The 17,556-nt window shown below is 45.9% G+C and overlaps 1 protein-coding gene across 9 annotated transcripts in view; it reads left to right on the top strand.

Annotated features, from left to right (window-relative positions):
• GRAMD1B (GRAM domain containing 1B) overlaps positions 1 to 17,556 on the top strand; it is a 216,095-nt gene that overhangs the window by 130,079 nt on the left and 68,460 nt on the right. Inside the window, exon 1 of one of the 9 annotated variants that reach the window (XM_082200958.1) lies at positions 15,107 to 15,552. The exons of the other annotated variants lie outside the window; for them this stretch is intronic. Within the exon in view, the coding sequence (XP_082057084.1) occupies positions 15,542 to 15,552 (11 nt within the window). The 5' untranslated portion in view covers positions 15,107 to 15,541. Of the gene's footprint in view, positions 1 to 15,106; positions 15,553 to 17,556 lie in introns of those variants that run through there. 9 annotated transcript variants of the gene reach the window in all.

The raw sequence follows: 17,556 nt of genomic DNA, 5'->3' as shown, positions 1-17,556 counted from the left end.
GACCCAGAAACTACAACAAATCCAGAACATGGCAGCTAGACTGGTGACTGGGAGCGGCTGCCAAGACCACATAACACTGGTCTTGAAAGACCTACATTGGCTCCAGTACGTTTTCGAGCACAATTCAAAGTGTTGGTACTGACCTTTAAAGCCCTAAATGGGCTCAGCCCAGTATACCTGAAGGAGCGTCTCCACCCCCATTGTTCTGCCCAGACACTGAGGTCCAGCGCCAAGGGCCTTCTAGCAGTTCCCTCGCTTCGAGAAGCCAAGTTACAGGGATCCAGGCAGAGGGCCTTGTCGGTAGTGGCGCCCTCCCTGTGGAACATCCTCCTACCAGATGTCAAAGAGAAAAACAACTACCAGACTTTTAGAAGACATCTGAAGGCAGCCCTGTTCAGGGAAGTTTTTAATGTTTGATGTATTATGGTATTTTAATATTTTGTTGGCAGCCGCCCAGAGTGGCTGCAGAAGCCCAGCCAGATGGGCGAGGTATAAATAAATTGTTGTTGTTGTTGTTGTTGTTGTTGTTGTTGTTGTTGTTGTTTATTATTATTATTAATGCCTCTGACTCTGGAGGCAGAGCATAGCCACCATGGCTCTTTGCCATTAATAGCCTTCTCCATAAATTTGTGCAATTCTCTTTTAAACCCACCCATGTTGGTGGCCAGCATTGCCTCCTGTGGGTGTGAGTTCCATAGTTCAACTATGTGCTGTGTGCATAAGGACTTTCATTTACTTTTCGCAAACCTCCCAACATTCAGCTTCACTGGATGCCCAGGAGTTCTGGTGTTACTAGAGAGGGAGAGATGGTTTTGTCTGCTCTCTTTTGTCGTACCATGCATAATTTCGGTCATGTCACCCCTCAAATCACCTTTATTTTTTAAAATGATTTTTATTAATTTTTCCAATTTTATCATAATCACATTTTGTTACACAATTCTATAACTTAATACATTACTCTATAAGAGCATCGACTTCCTTCCCTCCCTCTTTCTAACTTCCACACACCTTTCTATATTCTCCGCATTTCTATAATCACATGTTTACCTTCTATCTTATTATAATATCTTACCTTGTTATCGGTAAATCAGTTCCTTATGTTTACATTGCAAAACATTTCAGTTCAAACCTACAAACGCTTTCAGATGTTTACAGTTTTCTTTCATATAAAGTATAAATTTGTTCCAGTCCTTTTGAAACAGTTCGTCACACTGATTCCGGATCTTCCCCATCAACTTGGCCATCTCTACGTACTCCACCATCTTAACCTGCCAATCTTCCAGTGTTGGGAGCTCCTGCTGTTTCCATTTTTGAGCCAGGAGTATCCTTGCAACCTTTAATCTAAAAATCCCACATGCTGCAACCTTTCCTCATAGGAAAAAATAGGAGGGAAAATGTTTATAAACATGGTGAAAATGTTTGAGGATCGGCAACAATTCAGGACGGATCTTTGCTGCCGGTGCCCAGATTTTTGGTGCTCGTGAGAAGAGAGGCCAACGTTTTCTTTACTAGGCCCGCTGAATTTGTGCAGCCACATGCAGCTTTGTCCCCAGAGGAGAAAACAAATAAACATGGTCTTGCAGTGTAAAGGCTGCTGAACCAGAAAATGCTGAGCAAATAACTCGCAGCGCACCCCTAGAATGGTCCAAGTGGAAATCGGAAGCTCAAAACAAGCAGAGAGAACACTCGGCTTTCATTAAAACAGTTCAGGGCTCGCTTAAATGTTGCATCAGCAATCTGCCACCACTTTGGCCCCATCTATGCACAGATTTTTCCCATGCAGTGACCACAAAGTGATTTGTTAGGTTCACATGGCAGTGCTATTTGCCTGATTATGCCCCCTTGTGGTGAGATGAATGGCAAGCAGACACATTTTCTACATCCTGTGAGTTGTGCCTGAGCATGGAATAAACAAATGTGAATTGAAATTGAAAGGGCAGAGCTTTAGTAGGAGGAGATTCCCCACTAGTCCGACCAGTAAATCCAAGCTTCCCTCCCACAGAAAGGTCCTTTCCACTTCGCACTGCTTTTTTCTTCATCATGAGGGCATGAGTCCCTTTGCCATCACGTGCGCCTTCTCAGTAATTGCATTACCACCACCCCTCCCCGCATGTATTGTCCAGGGAACCGCAGAGCGGACATGCTAAAACAAAGTGCAAGAATTCCCATTGAAAACAATGAGACCTTATCTGAAATAATGGGAGCTGTGAAGGTCAGCTCAGATGACAAGGCTCTATTGAAACAAATGCAATGCTTGAATGTTAAATGTGATGAAAAGTTGGTGAGATATTAACTGCCCACTTGAATAACTTTCTGTCTTGGAATAGAAAGTGGAGAGAAAAGTGTCTGAAAAATATTCTCATGGCCAGGCTTTTGCATTGTTCGTGGAGCTTGATGGGATTTATTTATATTTTTTGTAGTGGGGTAGGTGGGAGAATGAGGGACGCGGATGGCGCTGTGGTCTAAACCACTGAGCCTAGGGCTTGCTGATCAGAAGGTCTGCGGTTCGAATCCCCGTGACGGGGTGAGCTCCTGTTGCTTGGTCTCTGCTCCTGCCAACCTAGCAGTTCGAAAGCACGTCAAAGTGCAAATAGATAAATAGGTACTGCTCCGGTGGGAAGGTAAACGACGTTTTCGTGTGCTTCTCTGGTTTGCCAGAAGCGGCTTTGTCATGCTGGCCACATGACCCGGAAGCTGTACGCCGGCTCCCTCAGCCAATAAAGCGAGATGAGTGCTGCAATCCCAGAGTCATCCGTGACTGGACCTAATGGTCAGGGGTCCTACTTTACCATTACCTTTAGGTGGGAAAATGATGGCAATGAATAGGGGAGTGCTTTGAAGATAAAGGTGATGAGAAGGATGACCATGCTCACGCCATACATTTAAAGTACTGTGATACCACTTTGAGCAGCCATGGTTTCCCCCAAAGAATCCTGGGAACTGTAGTTTGTTAAGGGTGCTGAGAGTTGTTAGGATAATAATAATAATAATAATAATAATAATAATAATAATAATAATAATTTATTATTTGTACCCCGCCCATCTGGCTGGGTTTCCCCAGCCACTCTGGGCGGCTGCCAACAAAGATGAAAAATACACTAAAATGTCACATATTAAAAACTTCCCTGAACAGGGCTGCCTTCAGATGTCTTCTGAATGTCAGGTAGTTGTTTATCGCTTTGACATCTGATGGGAGGGCGTTCCACAGGGCAGGCGCCACTACCGAGAAGGCCCTCTGCCTGGTTCCCTGTAACTTGGCCTCTCGCAGTGAGGGAACCGCCAGAAGGCCCTCGGAGCTGGACCTCAGTGTCCGGGCAGAACGATGGGGGTGGAGATGCTCCTTCAGATATACTGGACCGAGGCCGTTTAGGGCTTTAAAGGTCAGCACCAACACTTTGAAATGTGCTCGGAAACATACTGGGAGCCAATGTAGGTCTTTCAAGACCGGTGTTATATGGTCTCGGCAGCCGCTCCCAGTCACCAGTCTAGCTGCCGCATTCTGGATTAATTGCAGTTTCCGGGTCACCTTCAAAGGTAGCCCCACGTAGAGCGCATTGCAATAGTCCAAGCGGGAGATAACCAGAGCATGCACCACTCTGGTGAGACAGTCTGCAGGCAGATAGGAGGTTCTTATTCCTCTCCCAGAGCTACAGAGCGGTTTGACAGTCAATCCCTCTTTACAGGGAACTCTGGGAATTGCAGTTGTGTAAGGGGAATAAGGGGACTCTGCTAGATTGGTGTAGAAAAAGCAAGTTATATGTGTTGTGTATGCGAAATAACATTGTGCCACCAGATGGCGCTGTGGAATCCTGTTTTGCCTTACTGGATTTCCCTGTTTAAATTTACAATGGGCTTAACTGAAACACTTATTTGATGTGTCTAGATCCAGCCAGGGTCTCCTAACAGCCCACAGCACCCTCAACAAACTGCAGCTCCCATAATTCTTTGGGGGAAGCCATGGCCATTTAAAGTAGTATCATAGTGCTTTAAACGTATGGTGTGAATGTGCCCTAAGCTGACTTTCTTCGGTTTGGGGGATCTGCAGGTTGGGGTGCATTCCTCGAATCCTTTGCCAGCCCCCTTGTGTCCTAGCCTACCAGTTACGAAGCGGTCCAGAATGTCTGTAACTTCCTGCCCTCCTGCAAACAGCTCTTCTTGCAGTGTGATGAAATGTCAGCTGCAATGAGATTTGCCTTCAATGCAACACTCAGTCAGAGTGCAAGAAGCCTGCACCTTTGTGCACTCTTCTTGTATAGAAGAGGCAGGGAGACCTAGGCTTCAGTCTGAGGCCACAACCACCCCATGCATGTAAAGTGCTGTGGTGCCACATTCCTGATTTCCCCCAAAGAATTCTGGGAGCTGTCATTTGCTAAGGGTGCTGAGAGTTCTTGGGGGACCCTTATTCCTCTTCCAGAGCTGCCGCTTCCAGAGTGGTTTGGCAATCTGTGCCTCTTCACAGAGAATTTTTGCAAGCTTTCGCCCATCTTCAGTGTGGGTAGCAGCAAGGGTAATGAAGGCATCCAATCCCACACAGGACTTGGCTTTTATAACAAAGCTGACAAGCTGCAAATGCGGTGTAGACATTCAAGGCTTTGTGATTCTTTTTCTTCTTCTTCTCCTTCCTTGGGAGTGAAGATTGGGCAAACAGAATGTCATGGGGAGAGTGCTCTGAGCCACTGAAGAGCAGAAATTTGCTCACTAACATTCATGAGTGGATAGAAGAAAGCATGGTTGGCTTGCATGCAGTGATTGAGCTTACTGCTTTTAGCAGGATGTAAATCTAGCCATCAAGAATTTGGCTGAACACTTATGCTCAACTTTGGGGGTGAGTGGGGAGGCCCTTGCACTTGTTGTGTACATTACAGCAGTATCAATTTAGACCAGTGCCTTAATCGCTTTCCTTGACTGATGTGCTCTTTCTACTTGTGGAGTAGAAATACACTTGCCTTCAGAGTGCTGTGCTTGCTCAGCACAGATCTACCTTAGATCTACCTCTGTTGCTGGTAATCTACAGAGATTCCTGCCTGTGAATCTGTGGTGGTGGTTGGTACCCCTTGGGGCTGTTAGGGTGAAGGCCAGGGCAATGAATTGGGAGTTAGAGAGTCAGGAGTGGCAGGGCTAACCTGTGACGGGATCCTTTTTAATTGTGGTTCCCTGGTTGTTGAATGCCCTCCCCGGTTAGGTACACCTGTCTCCATCCTTGTTAGCCTCCAGGAGGAATTTGAAAAAAACCCTCTTTACCCAGGCATTTGGTAGCTGAAGGATACTGTTCCTGGCAATCCCGTGCTCACTGGACGGAAGATAGTTTTAACTGCAATTGCGTTTCGATGCTTTTTATGGTATTTTTGTTTTTTTAGAGTGTCTATTTTAGAATACTTTGTTTTTTAAATTGTGTATCCATTTGCCACCCTAGGCACCTTGGAGAGGAAGGAAGGCCTATAAATAAAATAAATAACAATAGGCAGAGCAATAAATTGACCTAAACTAGACAGTTTCATTAACCATGTCAGCACTTACCAGCTTGCATCTCTCAATTCTGAGATCCCTCTTCCACCTTCTTCCTTTTCCTATGTCCTTTCTTCTCATCCAGCTCTTTCTCTTCCCTGTTTCGCTCAGCTACAGTGCCCAGAGTTCCCTGCGAAGAGAGGAATTGGCTGTTATACCATTCTGGGAATTGTAGCTCTGGGAAGGCAGTTCTCCGCACACTGCTCATCAACTCAGCACACTTAACAAACTACAGGTCCCAGGATTCTTTGGGGTGGGGGTGGGATAATGACTATTGACAGTGTTATCATAGTGCTTGGGGTGCGTAATATAAATGTAGCCTAAGTCCTTATTTAGAAGCCGGAAAAGGGTAATGGGGAGTTATGAGTTGTAGCCAACTCAATTCCACTCAGAGTAGATCCATCGAAATTAGTATGAGTAATGCCCATGGGCCTAAGCACTGGTTGCAACTCTCTCAAGTGCATCACTGAAAGGTGGATTCTGTTCAGCATCCAAAATACTTCAAGAGGCCAAGTCTGAGCTGACTGAAGGAACGACAGGATGTCTACCGTTTCTTGTGATTATCGCTGGACAAATAGCAAGGGTTAATGAAAAGCCCAGATTGTGTGGAATCAACTGTGTTTTAAAGGGGCAGTTGGTGCATTTTCTCCCCTTCATTGGGCAGCCAGTTTGGATGCTAGAAAAGGCAGCATGATCTAAAGAGACAATTGCCATATAGCCCTGCGGAGCCGTTATCAGTCTGAGAAATCTTCCCATCTCCTTACTTTTCAGAATACAAATGAGGCAACAAAGCAATATATTTTAGGCTGGATTGATAATCTGTATGTATTTGTTTCTCCTTTATGGGGTCAGAAGAATTAGGCAGAGGGAAATAGTACTACTTCAGTTTTCTGGGAAATACCTATAGCCTGACAGAGAAAGCAGCATGCATGCGGGTTGAGAGCACGCATGCATGTTGGCATTTGCAGCAGTTTTTCAGCAGTGCCAGGAACACTTGTTGTGCTTGCCAGGAGCACAGATACAAAAAAATTGGATATTTGTGTTCATCCAGTGACTATTCTCCACCAGAACAGAAAAAAGAAATGTGTGAAGCAGCTCTGGGTGTCCTCTTTTGGTGAGAAACATATTGGTGAGGAAACAAATGGGGGGAGACATTAGCATTTGCTCCAATGTTCAATGTACCCTGTTCTCTGGTATTTCAAAGCCCCCTTTTCTTATTTTGGACAGATTGGGAGGCAGGATCGACTTTTAACATCTCCTGAATGTGCACAGCTATCCTGTCAGTTTCAGATTCCATCCCCATAACTCTTAAAACCAAATCTCTCTGTGCCATGGTTGGAAAAGCATGACTGTAAATGCACACACATGGACCCACTGTTCCAACACTCTGCTTTCATTATGTTCTCTCGACCTCCTCAGTTAGCAACATCTGCTCTGAGCAGACGAATGTAGGCTATCCCCAAGTGTTTTTCATATATTTTATAAGATCAGCAACCAGCACACCCTCTTTCGGAAGCCTTTGCTGGTCTTACTTTTGACAGGATGGTCTTACTTTTGACAGGATGAAAGAATATATTGTTCTGCAGCACAGGCATAGGCAGGAATTTTGTTGAGGGGTCAGGCTTTTGTTAGGGGGCGGGGCAGAAATTCAGATTTGTATTGATTTTGATTGGTTTTGATTGATTCAGGGGGCCAGTCGCCTCCACCCTCTTGACTACTCCCATGTCCTGCAGGTGAAGAAGAACTTATAGCGGTGCTTGGTGGGAGAATAGAGGAATAAGGGTGGAGGCAGGCAAAATATTTTCAGAGAATTTGCAGCGGGTTCTCCATCTCTCCTATAAGGCTGGCTTCCTTGTATCTGTCCAGTTTGCATTTATTCCTTTATTCCTTAAATTTATATACCGCTTGATTATTTTTAAAAACCCTCAAAGTGGTTTGCAAAAAGAAGAAAGCAATAAAATTATTACCCCCAAAATCTATTGAAAACATTAAAAAAAATCAATGATAAGCAAAAAAAGCAGATTAAAATATTTGTCGCTAGAGAAAGGTCACACTCAATGATCTTTATGGTCAAGCGGGGATTTGAACCCTTGTCTCCCAGGTCCATCTAACTACCACACCACACTGGCATAGAACAGTGCATGAATCAGCATGATTCAGTCCGTGGAACAGAACATGAATCAGCAGCGTTCCTGACAAGATAACGGGGAAATAGCTGGCAGGGTGGTGGGGGTGTAAAATCAGTGAGGTGAGGCTAAGGAGATTCTGAGGTGGTGTTAAACTGAAAATAAAGCTCTCCATCGAACCTATAATTTGAAAGTGCTCTTTCTTCCCCATCCCACATACTTAATTGCTGTTGCTATTTCTCTTCGTTTGCACTTGCCTTGCTGTCGTCTTCCTTGTAATGTCAATGTGGGGCTGGCATCCTGCATTTTTAGAGACACTTCTGTAGTCTTGCAGCCCTCTCTCTTCATCTTCAAGACAAGTCATCTGGGGTCCCCTTTAAAACAGCATCACAAAAAATGCTTCTTGAGCACAAAACATGGTAATGTCTCTGCTCCGATTCAGGGAAGTGTTTGAAACCTGTTCCTCCAACACTGAAATACATTTCCTTTAAAGAAAAGGTGCAATTGCATCCTAATCAAAAGGGCCTGTCAGGACTCATGTTGCTCCTCCCTGTCTCTGCTGGGCTTGAAACGGTTTGCTGGTGGTGGTTCAGAATGACTTTCTGGGATGTCCCTGTGCGCCATGTTAACTTATGATTTTGTGCAGGGAGCCTTATCCATTCTCCTCCTCCTTTTATTCATTTATACCCTGCCTTTTCTTCCAGAACTGGGACTTAATGCCGAAATTAAATCAAAACAAACACAGATAAAACACAGAAAGCGAAAAATGTATAGAAACAATAGTTTAAAAGTAATTAAACCACAGTGGAATCAAAATGATGTATTGTTGTTTCAATTTCTGTGATTTTTAAATCCATATTACTGAGACTTTTGCAGACTGCAAGTGTTGTTTTTCGCCTTGACAACTAATTGTTTGGGAATAAGAGTTTGCAGGCTGTAAGTGTCTGGAATGTGCAAGATGAATAAATAAGCAGTGCATAATGTGAAATTTAAACTTGCTAACTACCCATGACCCTCTTTTCTGTATCTTCCCATAATTTGAGAAACGGTGATCTAGATCATTAAAGCTTCTTATCTGGGACTTCAGGTAGACACCTGTGTTTTAGGAATGGGGGTGTTGCTTGATATGCTTGTGTTGTACGCATTGCTCTGTTAAGGAGAGCTAATTAGTTCCTTTTAGCGCAGTCTCCTTGCAGAGGTAGCTGACCTCTTGTTAATCCTAGATTAAGTTCTTAACTGAGAACTGGCTCTTTGTGTGTCCCACTTAAAGTTGTTGACACTCTGCTCTCGAAAGATCTTTTTGCTGCCTCTCCTTACTTCCCTTCCAGCACTGGTGAGTGCAGTTGTACAGTATCTACTCTGTTCCTGCTGCTGTGCCGTGTGAAGCCGAGTTTGCCAGCCACAGCCTCTCCTGCTACAAAACGATAGCAAACATTGGCTTTATTTTACTTGTGAAAGAGCAAACTGAGGGAAGTGACCGGGAGGGATGCTAATCGTATGAAGCTTTCTTGCATTGAGTCACTTCATTGGTCCACCAGCATCTTGGTAGCAACCCTCCATGTCTCAGACAAGCCCGATACCCAAGTGAGATTCCAGGGGTTCCAGGCATTTTGCTCTGGTGGCAACCCTCCATGTCTCAGACAAGCCCGATACCCGAGTGAGATTCCAGGGGTTCCAGGCATTTTACCCAGGGTTCATGTTCCCTTTTGGAAACGAGGCACAGCAGAGACTGTGGTGTCTTTATGGTCTATGGTTTATTTACACACATATACAACCTGAGCCTACGCTGGAGGGGTTCACAGCATTGAGGGAGTCTTGCTTCTCCCATAGCGGCAGCTGTGGATTCAAACAGAAATCAACCATCATGCTTTTACCCTCTCTCCAGCTTTGCTGACTTTACCATCCTGCCACCTTTTCCCTCCCAGGCCACATCGCAGCCAACTCTCCTTCAAACTCTTCAAACTAACCCTGAGCTGAAGGTTACTTTTGGGTACCATTCTAAGTAACATTTCTCAATTATCTTCTTCCCCACTCGCTTTTCTTGTGAAACCTCAGAAATCATTTCACTTAGAGACAAGGGGTTGGGTGAGAGGTTGACAAGCTTTTCTCTTTCGACAGAGATGTTGCTTCCGTGGAGGATCTGGTTGGGGTCAGGGAGGAGATTTTACTCAGGGCTCACCTGCTAGCAAATCCTGCAGAGTTTTTGTTTGCATTTTCTTCTAGCAGTTCTGAAGCATCATGGTTCCTTTACCTGTGGCTGCAAATTCATGCATAGTAACGAGCTGAAATTTCCATGCATTTCCTATGCAGCCCACCTCACCCCAGGACGTCAAGGTGGGTGTCATATTCTGCAGGTGGCTTCCTGTTCCAAAGGCTTGCTTGCCACCTGAGGCTGTCTTTTGGACCAACCTTGAGAATGCCCTCGGCAAAGTGAGACACCAAGCAACATTTCAGACCTCAGTAGAAGAAAATGTACTCAAAGATGAACCTTTGAGTACAACACCCTATGCATCAGGTCTAGCATCCCGCTCCATCAGGCCTCCTCTCTCACCTGTCACCTGGGGTCAGCCATTCCATCGGACTGCTTCAGTGAGAGAGATAGGAAGCAGGGCTCATTTCACCAGCTTTGCTGGCGGCTCAGCTCTATTGGGCCCTCCCAGTGTTAGAAATTAGCCAGGCGCCAGGTGCATTTTGTGACTAGCGTGGCTCCCACTGCAACCTTGTGAAAATCTTTGGATGCCAGGATGGCGACTGGGGAAAGCAAAATGTCACTTTAGAGAAGGATCTGAAATATTATCTTTGAAGCCTGAATTTGTTTTATTTTGGATTGTTTTAGTTGATGTTTTAATGTGTTATAAATCATTTTCAGATTTGTTCTTTAAAATATAAAGTGGTATAGAAATGAATGAATAATCACAATATTCATCGGGGGGGAATGGTGCCCAGGTATTCCATGACGCTGACCGTAGACTAGGTTTAAGGCATGATTTGGTAATTAGCTTATATATCTGACTTTGTAACACTGGGCACTCCTGCCCCAGAACTGTGCCAGCTGCATTATGGGAACAATTGTTTAGATATCATTGCCTGAGTTTTTGTTTTTATTTTCCTCTTCTGTCCCTGTGAGCCTGTGGGTAGGGACTGTCTTGTTTTGAAGCTCTGGGAGCAGTGGCAGACCCTGGGACCTCAATTTTCAGCTTCACCCTGTGAGATGGCAAAATTCTGTGGTCCCAGTCCCCGCTCCCCACCTCTTGCTTTCTATTCTACATCATAGCTGCAGTGACCCTGAGGCTCTGCACCCAGTGCGACTGAACAGGTTGTGCTCCCCTAAATCTGCCTTCTGGGAGCCCTTTTGGATGAAGCGCAGTGTACAAATGCTCCAAATAAATAAATATTGTAAGGAACTATCCTTTAGAAATGTGATCAACTTAGAAAAAGGGAAAATAAGGCTAAAGTACAAAGCTATAGCCTGTTTAAAATTGGAGGAATTCAGAAGATTTCATCTCTAATGGAGTTTTGTCGGGTGGACTTCTTTTATGATCTAAAGTCCATGGTTTGGTTTACGAGGCCGCCAGAAAACACTCTCAGTTGATGCATTAAGTTTTCCTCTACTGAGGCAGGATCTTTACAATCCTGACTGCTGAGTGACTGGACTGCCTCTCATGCTTTCCTCATCAGCCTCAGGCTTTAATTACCTGGACAGGCGAGTCATTTCCCATCACCTGAGAGATGTAATATTAATGGAGGAGATGGGGTTACGGCTGAGGCAGCTAAACAGAAGCCTTGGCAAAATTGTGGGGGGGGGGAAGGGATTGTGCTAAAGTATCTGTGGCCTCAGTTTCTGCTACCAAGCAAAAAGTGCCTTTCCCTCGTCCACATGCTTTGAAATTTATTCTGTGTGTGGTAATAATTTCATTTCCATGTGAATTCCCACAAGATGAGTTGCTTGATAATTGTAAAACAACAACAACTGACAGACAGAGCATGGAAACCTCTTGTTAAAGAATCTGATTCCAGCACGTTTTGATGATGATGTTGATGAATAGTCAAAGAACACAGAAAACAGAGAAGCTTTTCAACAAAGATAATGGCTGGACATGGCCATGGTTCCTTATTACGATACTGAATGAATCCGATGCATTTCCTTCCCCAAACTTGTCTGCTCTATAAAAAATGCCTGTATTGTGGGGGGGATGGGGGGGTAGTACTTAAGATTAGAGCTGAGGACTTAACATGCCTGAGAACACTTTGTGAGTTTATGGCAGAGGTAAGATTTGAACCAGGATCTTGCAGGTTCCTAAATCAGTTCCTAAACAGATACATTTCTACAGAAATAATTACCAAAAATAAAAATCCCTATGCATCAGACACGTTTTCTGCAATTTGGTTTATTTTTAAATATTGCCCCCCCCAATAATTTTTATTCTTTTGCAGGTAAATACAAGAACAACCTATAACTACAGTAACTAGTCCTGTGGTACATTCTTATTAAGTTTCATATGCAGTACACAGCTTCCATCTTCCCTTAAGTCACAGGGATATATTGAAAGATACTTTGGGATGAACAATCTGAATCTCCTTTAAAGCGATATCCTTGTATACATTTCCCATGCTCCTCCAAGTTGCTTTGTATTCTAATGAAACTAATAAGAATCGTTTTTGTAACAACATGGATAATCGCCAAACTCCAAACAGTTACTGTAACACACACCAGAGAACTTGTAACTGTCTGCTACTTATGCTTTAACACCCTCCTCCAAAAACCAGTCTCTTGGCTTTTATTCCTGCTTTTTATGTTTGTCTCAAAACATGCAACACTCTGCAATCAAAGTGCCAAAGAGAGCAGAGAGTAATAAACAATTCTTAAAAGTGAGCAAAATTCTTCATATACAGAGCTTGCAGTTCATGTGTGCCGGTTTAAGTATTTATGGTTAAGCAAAGACCTGAAGGTTTCTGAAAGTATGTATTATTCTGCCATGGCAGCAATTTGCTGTTCGCTGCAGTTCTTAAGTGCTGCCTCTTCTATTATTAACGTTCCTTCCATCGTTGTCTCCAGCATTTATAGGATGCATTCTCTGCTAGGACTGGCACTCAAAAGTGGGATGTAAGATAACTTGCTGTCTGGGTTTGTCTTGCCATTGGTAGAGTGAAGCAAGCGGCTGGCGCATTTTCTTTTGTTTCTCAGCGCAGTGGGTTGGACTGCTTTTACAGCTAAGCACTGGTCCAGATGTATGCTAGAAGGGTTTGAGAGCATGTCATGCAATTGTGTTTCCCTGTCCTGCTGGTCTCGGAAATTTTTGGGTTACAATAAGCTGTGTGGATCTCAGAAGCTTTGTCTTTCCGATAACAGTAATCTGCTCAGGGCTGCTGATGACTTCTAATCTTTAAACGTCCTTCAAACTTCTTCACAGATTTGAGGGTTATAAATGATCCCTAAAACTATATATATTAAAGAGCCGCTGCTTGAATGTTTTAAGTTTTAAATCCCACAGTAAATGGAACCCCTGAAATCCTACTTAATATGCATGTGCCATCGGAACACTAAGGCAGAGGGATCTTAATTTATGAGTCCATCATTAAAGAGAAGTTGTCATAAAGCTTTTGCTGTAGACTTGGTGGGGTGCCTCTTGTCACAATCCACCTTCAGCCGCTTCTCTCTAGCCTAGCCGAGATCTGTGTTTGCCATGAATTCTGTGTGGTGGGCTGGTTAAGAACGTTTGACTAGGACCTCGGATTCTGGGATTCGAATCCCCATTCAGTCACACATTGGGTGTCCTTGGGCCAGCCTTTGCATCTCAACCACAGGATTGTTGTGAGGAAGAATTGGGAGGGAACCATGTACCCCACCCTGAACTCCTTGGAGGAAAGATGAGATGGAAAATGGAACCAACATCTTCAGGGCTGTCATTGCTTGTCCTCCTGCAGGGTTTGCTAGTTCTTCCCTCTAGTCCAGAATCACGCCAAACTTGTAACTGTGAATTTGGCACATGGTGCTGCTATAATTTCAGTTAATGTCTCCTGCTACGGCTGGTGGTTTCCTGCTAACCAGACAACAAATGTGTGTCAGGACATCTCTCTGCAGGGTAGATAGCAAGAACTGAGCACTGCCCAGGTCTGGAAAGAGATAGATGGTAGCCCTATCTTTAAAATATTGCATCTGGAGGTAGTGATGGTTAGGATTTATTTGTCACTCACAATGTACAGTGGTACCTCAGGTTACATACGCTTCAGGTTACAGACTCCGCTAACCCAGAAATAGTACCTCAGGTTAAGAACTTTGCTTCAGGATGAGAACAGAAAACGTGTTCCGGCGGCGCGGCAGCAGCAGGAGGCCCCATTAGCTAAAGTGGTGCTTCAGGTTAAGAACAGTTTCAGGTTAAGAACGTACCTCCGGAATGAATTAAGTACGTAACCAGAGGTACCACTGTAATGCCTTTTGAACTCAAGACATTTCCATCAGTATTCTTCAGATTCTGGTTCCTGGTGTGAGTGTGTAACATGTTTTTATTCTGTAGGTGTACATGTTAAGAGTTCCTCCATGCCTTCCACAGCAGTTATGTTTGTTGTGGTTAGAATGATGTTATCAGTGAGTAAGCAAGCAAAGTGCAAATGGATGACAACCATCCTTATATTGGCCACATTCACACCATACTTTCAAAGCACAATGAAGCCACTTGAAAAAGTCATGGCTTCCCCAAAGAATCCTGGGAAGAGTAGCTTGTTAAGGATCCTGAACTTTCCCCCCTATTCCCCTCCCAGCGCTACAATTCCCAGAGTTCCCCAAGGGACTGATTTCTAAATCACTCGGAGAATTGTAGCTCTACAAGGGAAACAAGTGTCTCCTAACAATTCTCAGCACCCGTAACAAACCACAGCTCCCAGAATTCTTTAGGGGAATCAATAGCTGATTGAAGTGTATCACAGTGCTTTAAATGTTTGGCGTGAAAGTGGCCATCCTCAGGTATTTGAGGACATGTTGTGTTTACGGTTTAAATGGCAGTCATTGTTTATATGCTGGTGTTACACTTGTGTTGTTCACACAAAGCATGGCACCGCTCATCAATTTAAGGTCGGAGAGCACAGAATGTGCTTGGGAAGCCCTTAGGGTTTGAAGTAGAGCATTTCCGCACTTCTTACTGAATTTTTTAAAAGGAGAGTTCTGCTGGCCAGGTTAAGAGCTTATTTATCCCCTGGTGAAATATACCACTGCTGGGATGCAGGATTCCGAGAAAAATTATCCTGTACCACTTTTGAATTCCCTACCCTGCTGCAAGTGAACGGCAAGATCTTGCAACGGTTGTGCTGAAATGCGCATGGTGCTGAAGTCGTCCTCTCGTTTGCCGCCGCCCCCGCCTGGTTTAACTCCTCCGGACCCGAGAGGGAACCGCTAAAACCGGAACCCCTGGCCAGCCCCGTGCAGAGCAGGCGTGCATAATTGAGGACGGCGCGACTGCACCATAGGGTTGCATTATGTAAACAGGCAGCGAGCAAGCGCTCCCTGTGTGCGCCAGTGTGTGCGCGCCTGTGCTGCTGCCTGTGTGTGTGTATGTGTGTGTGTGCGCGCGTGCGTGTGTGTGCGAGAGAGAGAGAAGGGAACAGGCAGGAGGGAGACGGCGGCACAAGCTGGCAAAAGTCTTGAGGGGGGTGCAAAGGGGCGGCCGTAGGCGAGGACCGGCTATGGCTGGGCACACGCAGCTCTGGCGCGCTGCAGAGAGAGGGGGCTCACTTCTGGAGTAAGCCCCCCCTTCCTTGAGGGGGGGTGAGGAAGAAGGGCTTTCAAGATGGTCCGGGAGGGGCACGGCCCTTTCACCTCCTCACTGGCCCACCCCCCTCTCTGCCCCCAACCCCCACCGCCCAACTGCATGAATGAATGAACTCCCAGCTGCTCCACTGTATGCTACTAGTCCCTAATGGCTACCAGGTTAGTGGCGCGCTCTGCTCTTTCCTCCAGTCGCTCTCTGCCTGCCTCTCTCTCTGTCCGTCCGTCCGTCTCTCTTTCTTGCCCTCTGAGCGATGTAGTTGCCCATGTGCGCCACTGCGGCTCATTTTTGTACATGTTTATGTCGGGGACTTGCTGTGCGGAGGGAGAGAGAAAGAGAGAGAGAAAGATTGGTGCCAGAGGCATACGGTTCCCTGCTTGAATAAATCCGGAGTCCATGTTGGTGGCGCCGGCTGCTGCTTCTGTTCTCTGCTGGGGATGGGGGGGAGTGTGCGGCGGAAGGCTGAGCATGAAAGCAGCCAGTGTGACATCATGTTGCAGAGATGCCTCTTCTCTCTCCCCCCCATCTCTTCTTTGGTTGGGGTGGTAGGGTTCAGTCCCCCCCTCCATCTATCCTCTGCAGCAGCCACAATCACACTCTTTGCAGTTGAAGAGTGAAGCAGTGATTTCTGTGGTCTTTCTGCCTCCCTGCTTTGCTTCTGGGAAGAAGAGACAGGCAATATGCTCCTGGTGTTTTGCAGCCTTTTGAACAGAGGAGAAAGAGAGAAAAGGGGGTTGAAGGTGGAGATTTGGTTGATTTCTCAGTGCGTCATGCAGCAGCAGTTGGGTCTGCTCTGTGTGCGCTTGTGTGCCCATGTGCTCCCTGGCTGTGAGCCCCCTGTTGTCCACCCACCCCCAATCCTGCTCTCTCACACACACCACTTCCCCCCTTTTTGCCTAGGGTATATTTCTTCCAAAGATGACAGGAGGAGACAAAGGGGGCTGGCTATGAGAGTCTGACACACCATCTCCTTTCACGGCTTGCAGTGCTGGAGGCGGGTGTTAGTGATGATGATGAAGGGGACTGTCTGAGATGGTTAAGGACAGAGAGGAAGATGGGCGGTGAAGGTGTGTGCCTGTGTCATTCCGCCCCCTCCGCTCTCGTTTCATCTGCTTGCCTTTTTTTTTTTTGTCGTTGTCATCTTCTTCCTAGAAATGAGCACATGCGGGAAAGACTTTGCTGCACACACCCCTTTCTGCAATTGTAGCTGCACCAGGAGTAAATAATAAATCTCTGCTCGAGGGAGATGGGAGTGTCTTCTGGGGATGTGGTTTCAGCCCTGTGGGAGGAAATTAAGAGTCCCAGTATTTCATGTTAAATCTCAGGATAACTTTTTGTTTTGTTGTTTTCTATTAATAGAGAGATCCTTAGGCTGTAAAGGCAGTCTAGAGAAGCCTCCTTTTGTACTTTATGTACTTATTAATTGCATTTCTAATCCACCTGCAATGCGAGGGTTTGGACTTGATGACCCTCCCACCTCTATGATTCTATGACCTTTTCCTCCAAGGAGCTTGGAGGCATGGCTTTCCACCTCATTTAATCCCCACAACAACCCTGTGAGGTACGTTAGACTGAGAGGCAGTGACTGGCTCAAGGACACCCAGGAAACTTCATGGCTGAGTGGGGGGGGTGAGCCCTGGCAGGTCCTAGTTTGACACTCCAACCAGTATACTCAGCTGGGAACCACCACCACGACTGCATGAGGGTGAGAATATGCCATGGTGCAAGTGGGACATACTTTGCGCCTGCATCGCTCCTTGCCGACCTTCAATAGCCTGAAACATAGTTTGTATTTACAGTCGTATTAGTTTAAGTGTTATGTAGGTTTGGTTTGGTGAATGCAGAGCAATAGCAAAGGCTGCAGAGACTGGAGGGACAGGCAGGGGAGTGAGGCGGGAGAGAAGCAGGATAGCAGTGGTGTAGCGTGGGGGGTGCAGGGGGGGCTGGCCGCACCGGGCGCAACATCTGGGGGGGGGGCGCTCGCACTCGCAGCTCTTTGCCCCTACCTGGCTCACTCACTCTTTCTCACTGCAGTGCTGGCTGTGCGAATCCGATCCGAGCCGCTGGGTCGCCGCCCACTGTGGAGGGGGTGGGTGCCAGGCGTGCGGTGCAGAGAGAGAGCGAGGGACTATCTGGGGGAGGGACAGTGCAGCGGCCGCCCAGCG

This window comes from Podarcis vaucheri, assembly GCF_965113315.1.
Source record: "Podarcis vaucheri genome assembly, chromosome: 15".
Lineage (NCBI taxonomy): Eukaryota > Metazoa > Chordata > Lepidosauria > Squamata > Lacertidae > Podarcis > Podarcis vaucheri.
Note: the sequence above shows the minus strand (reverse complement) of the source record. Positions and strands in the feature narration are given on the sequence as shown.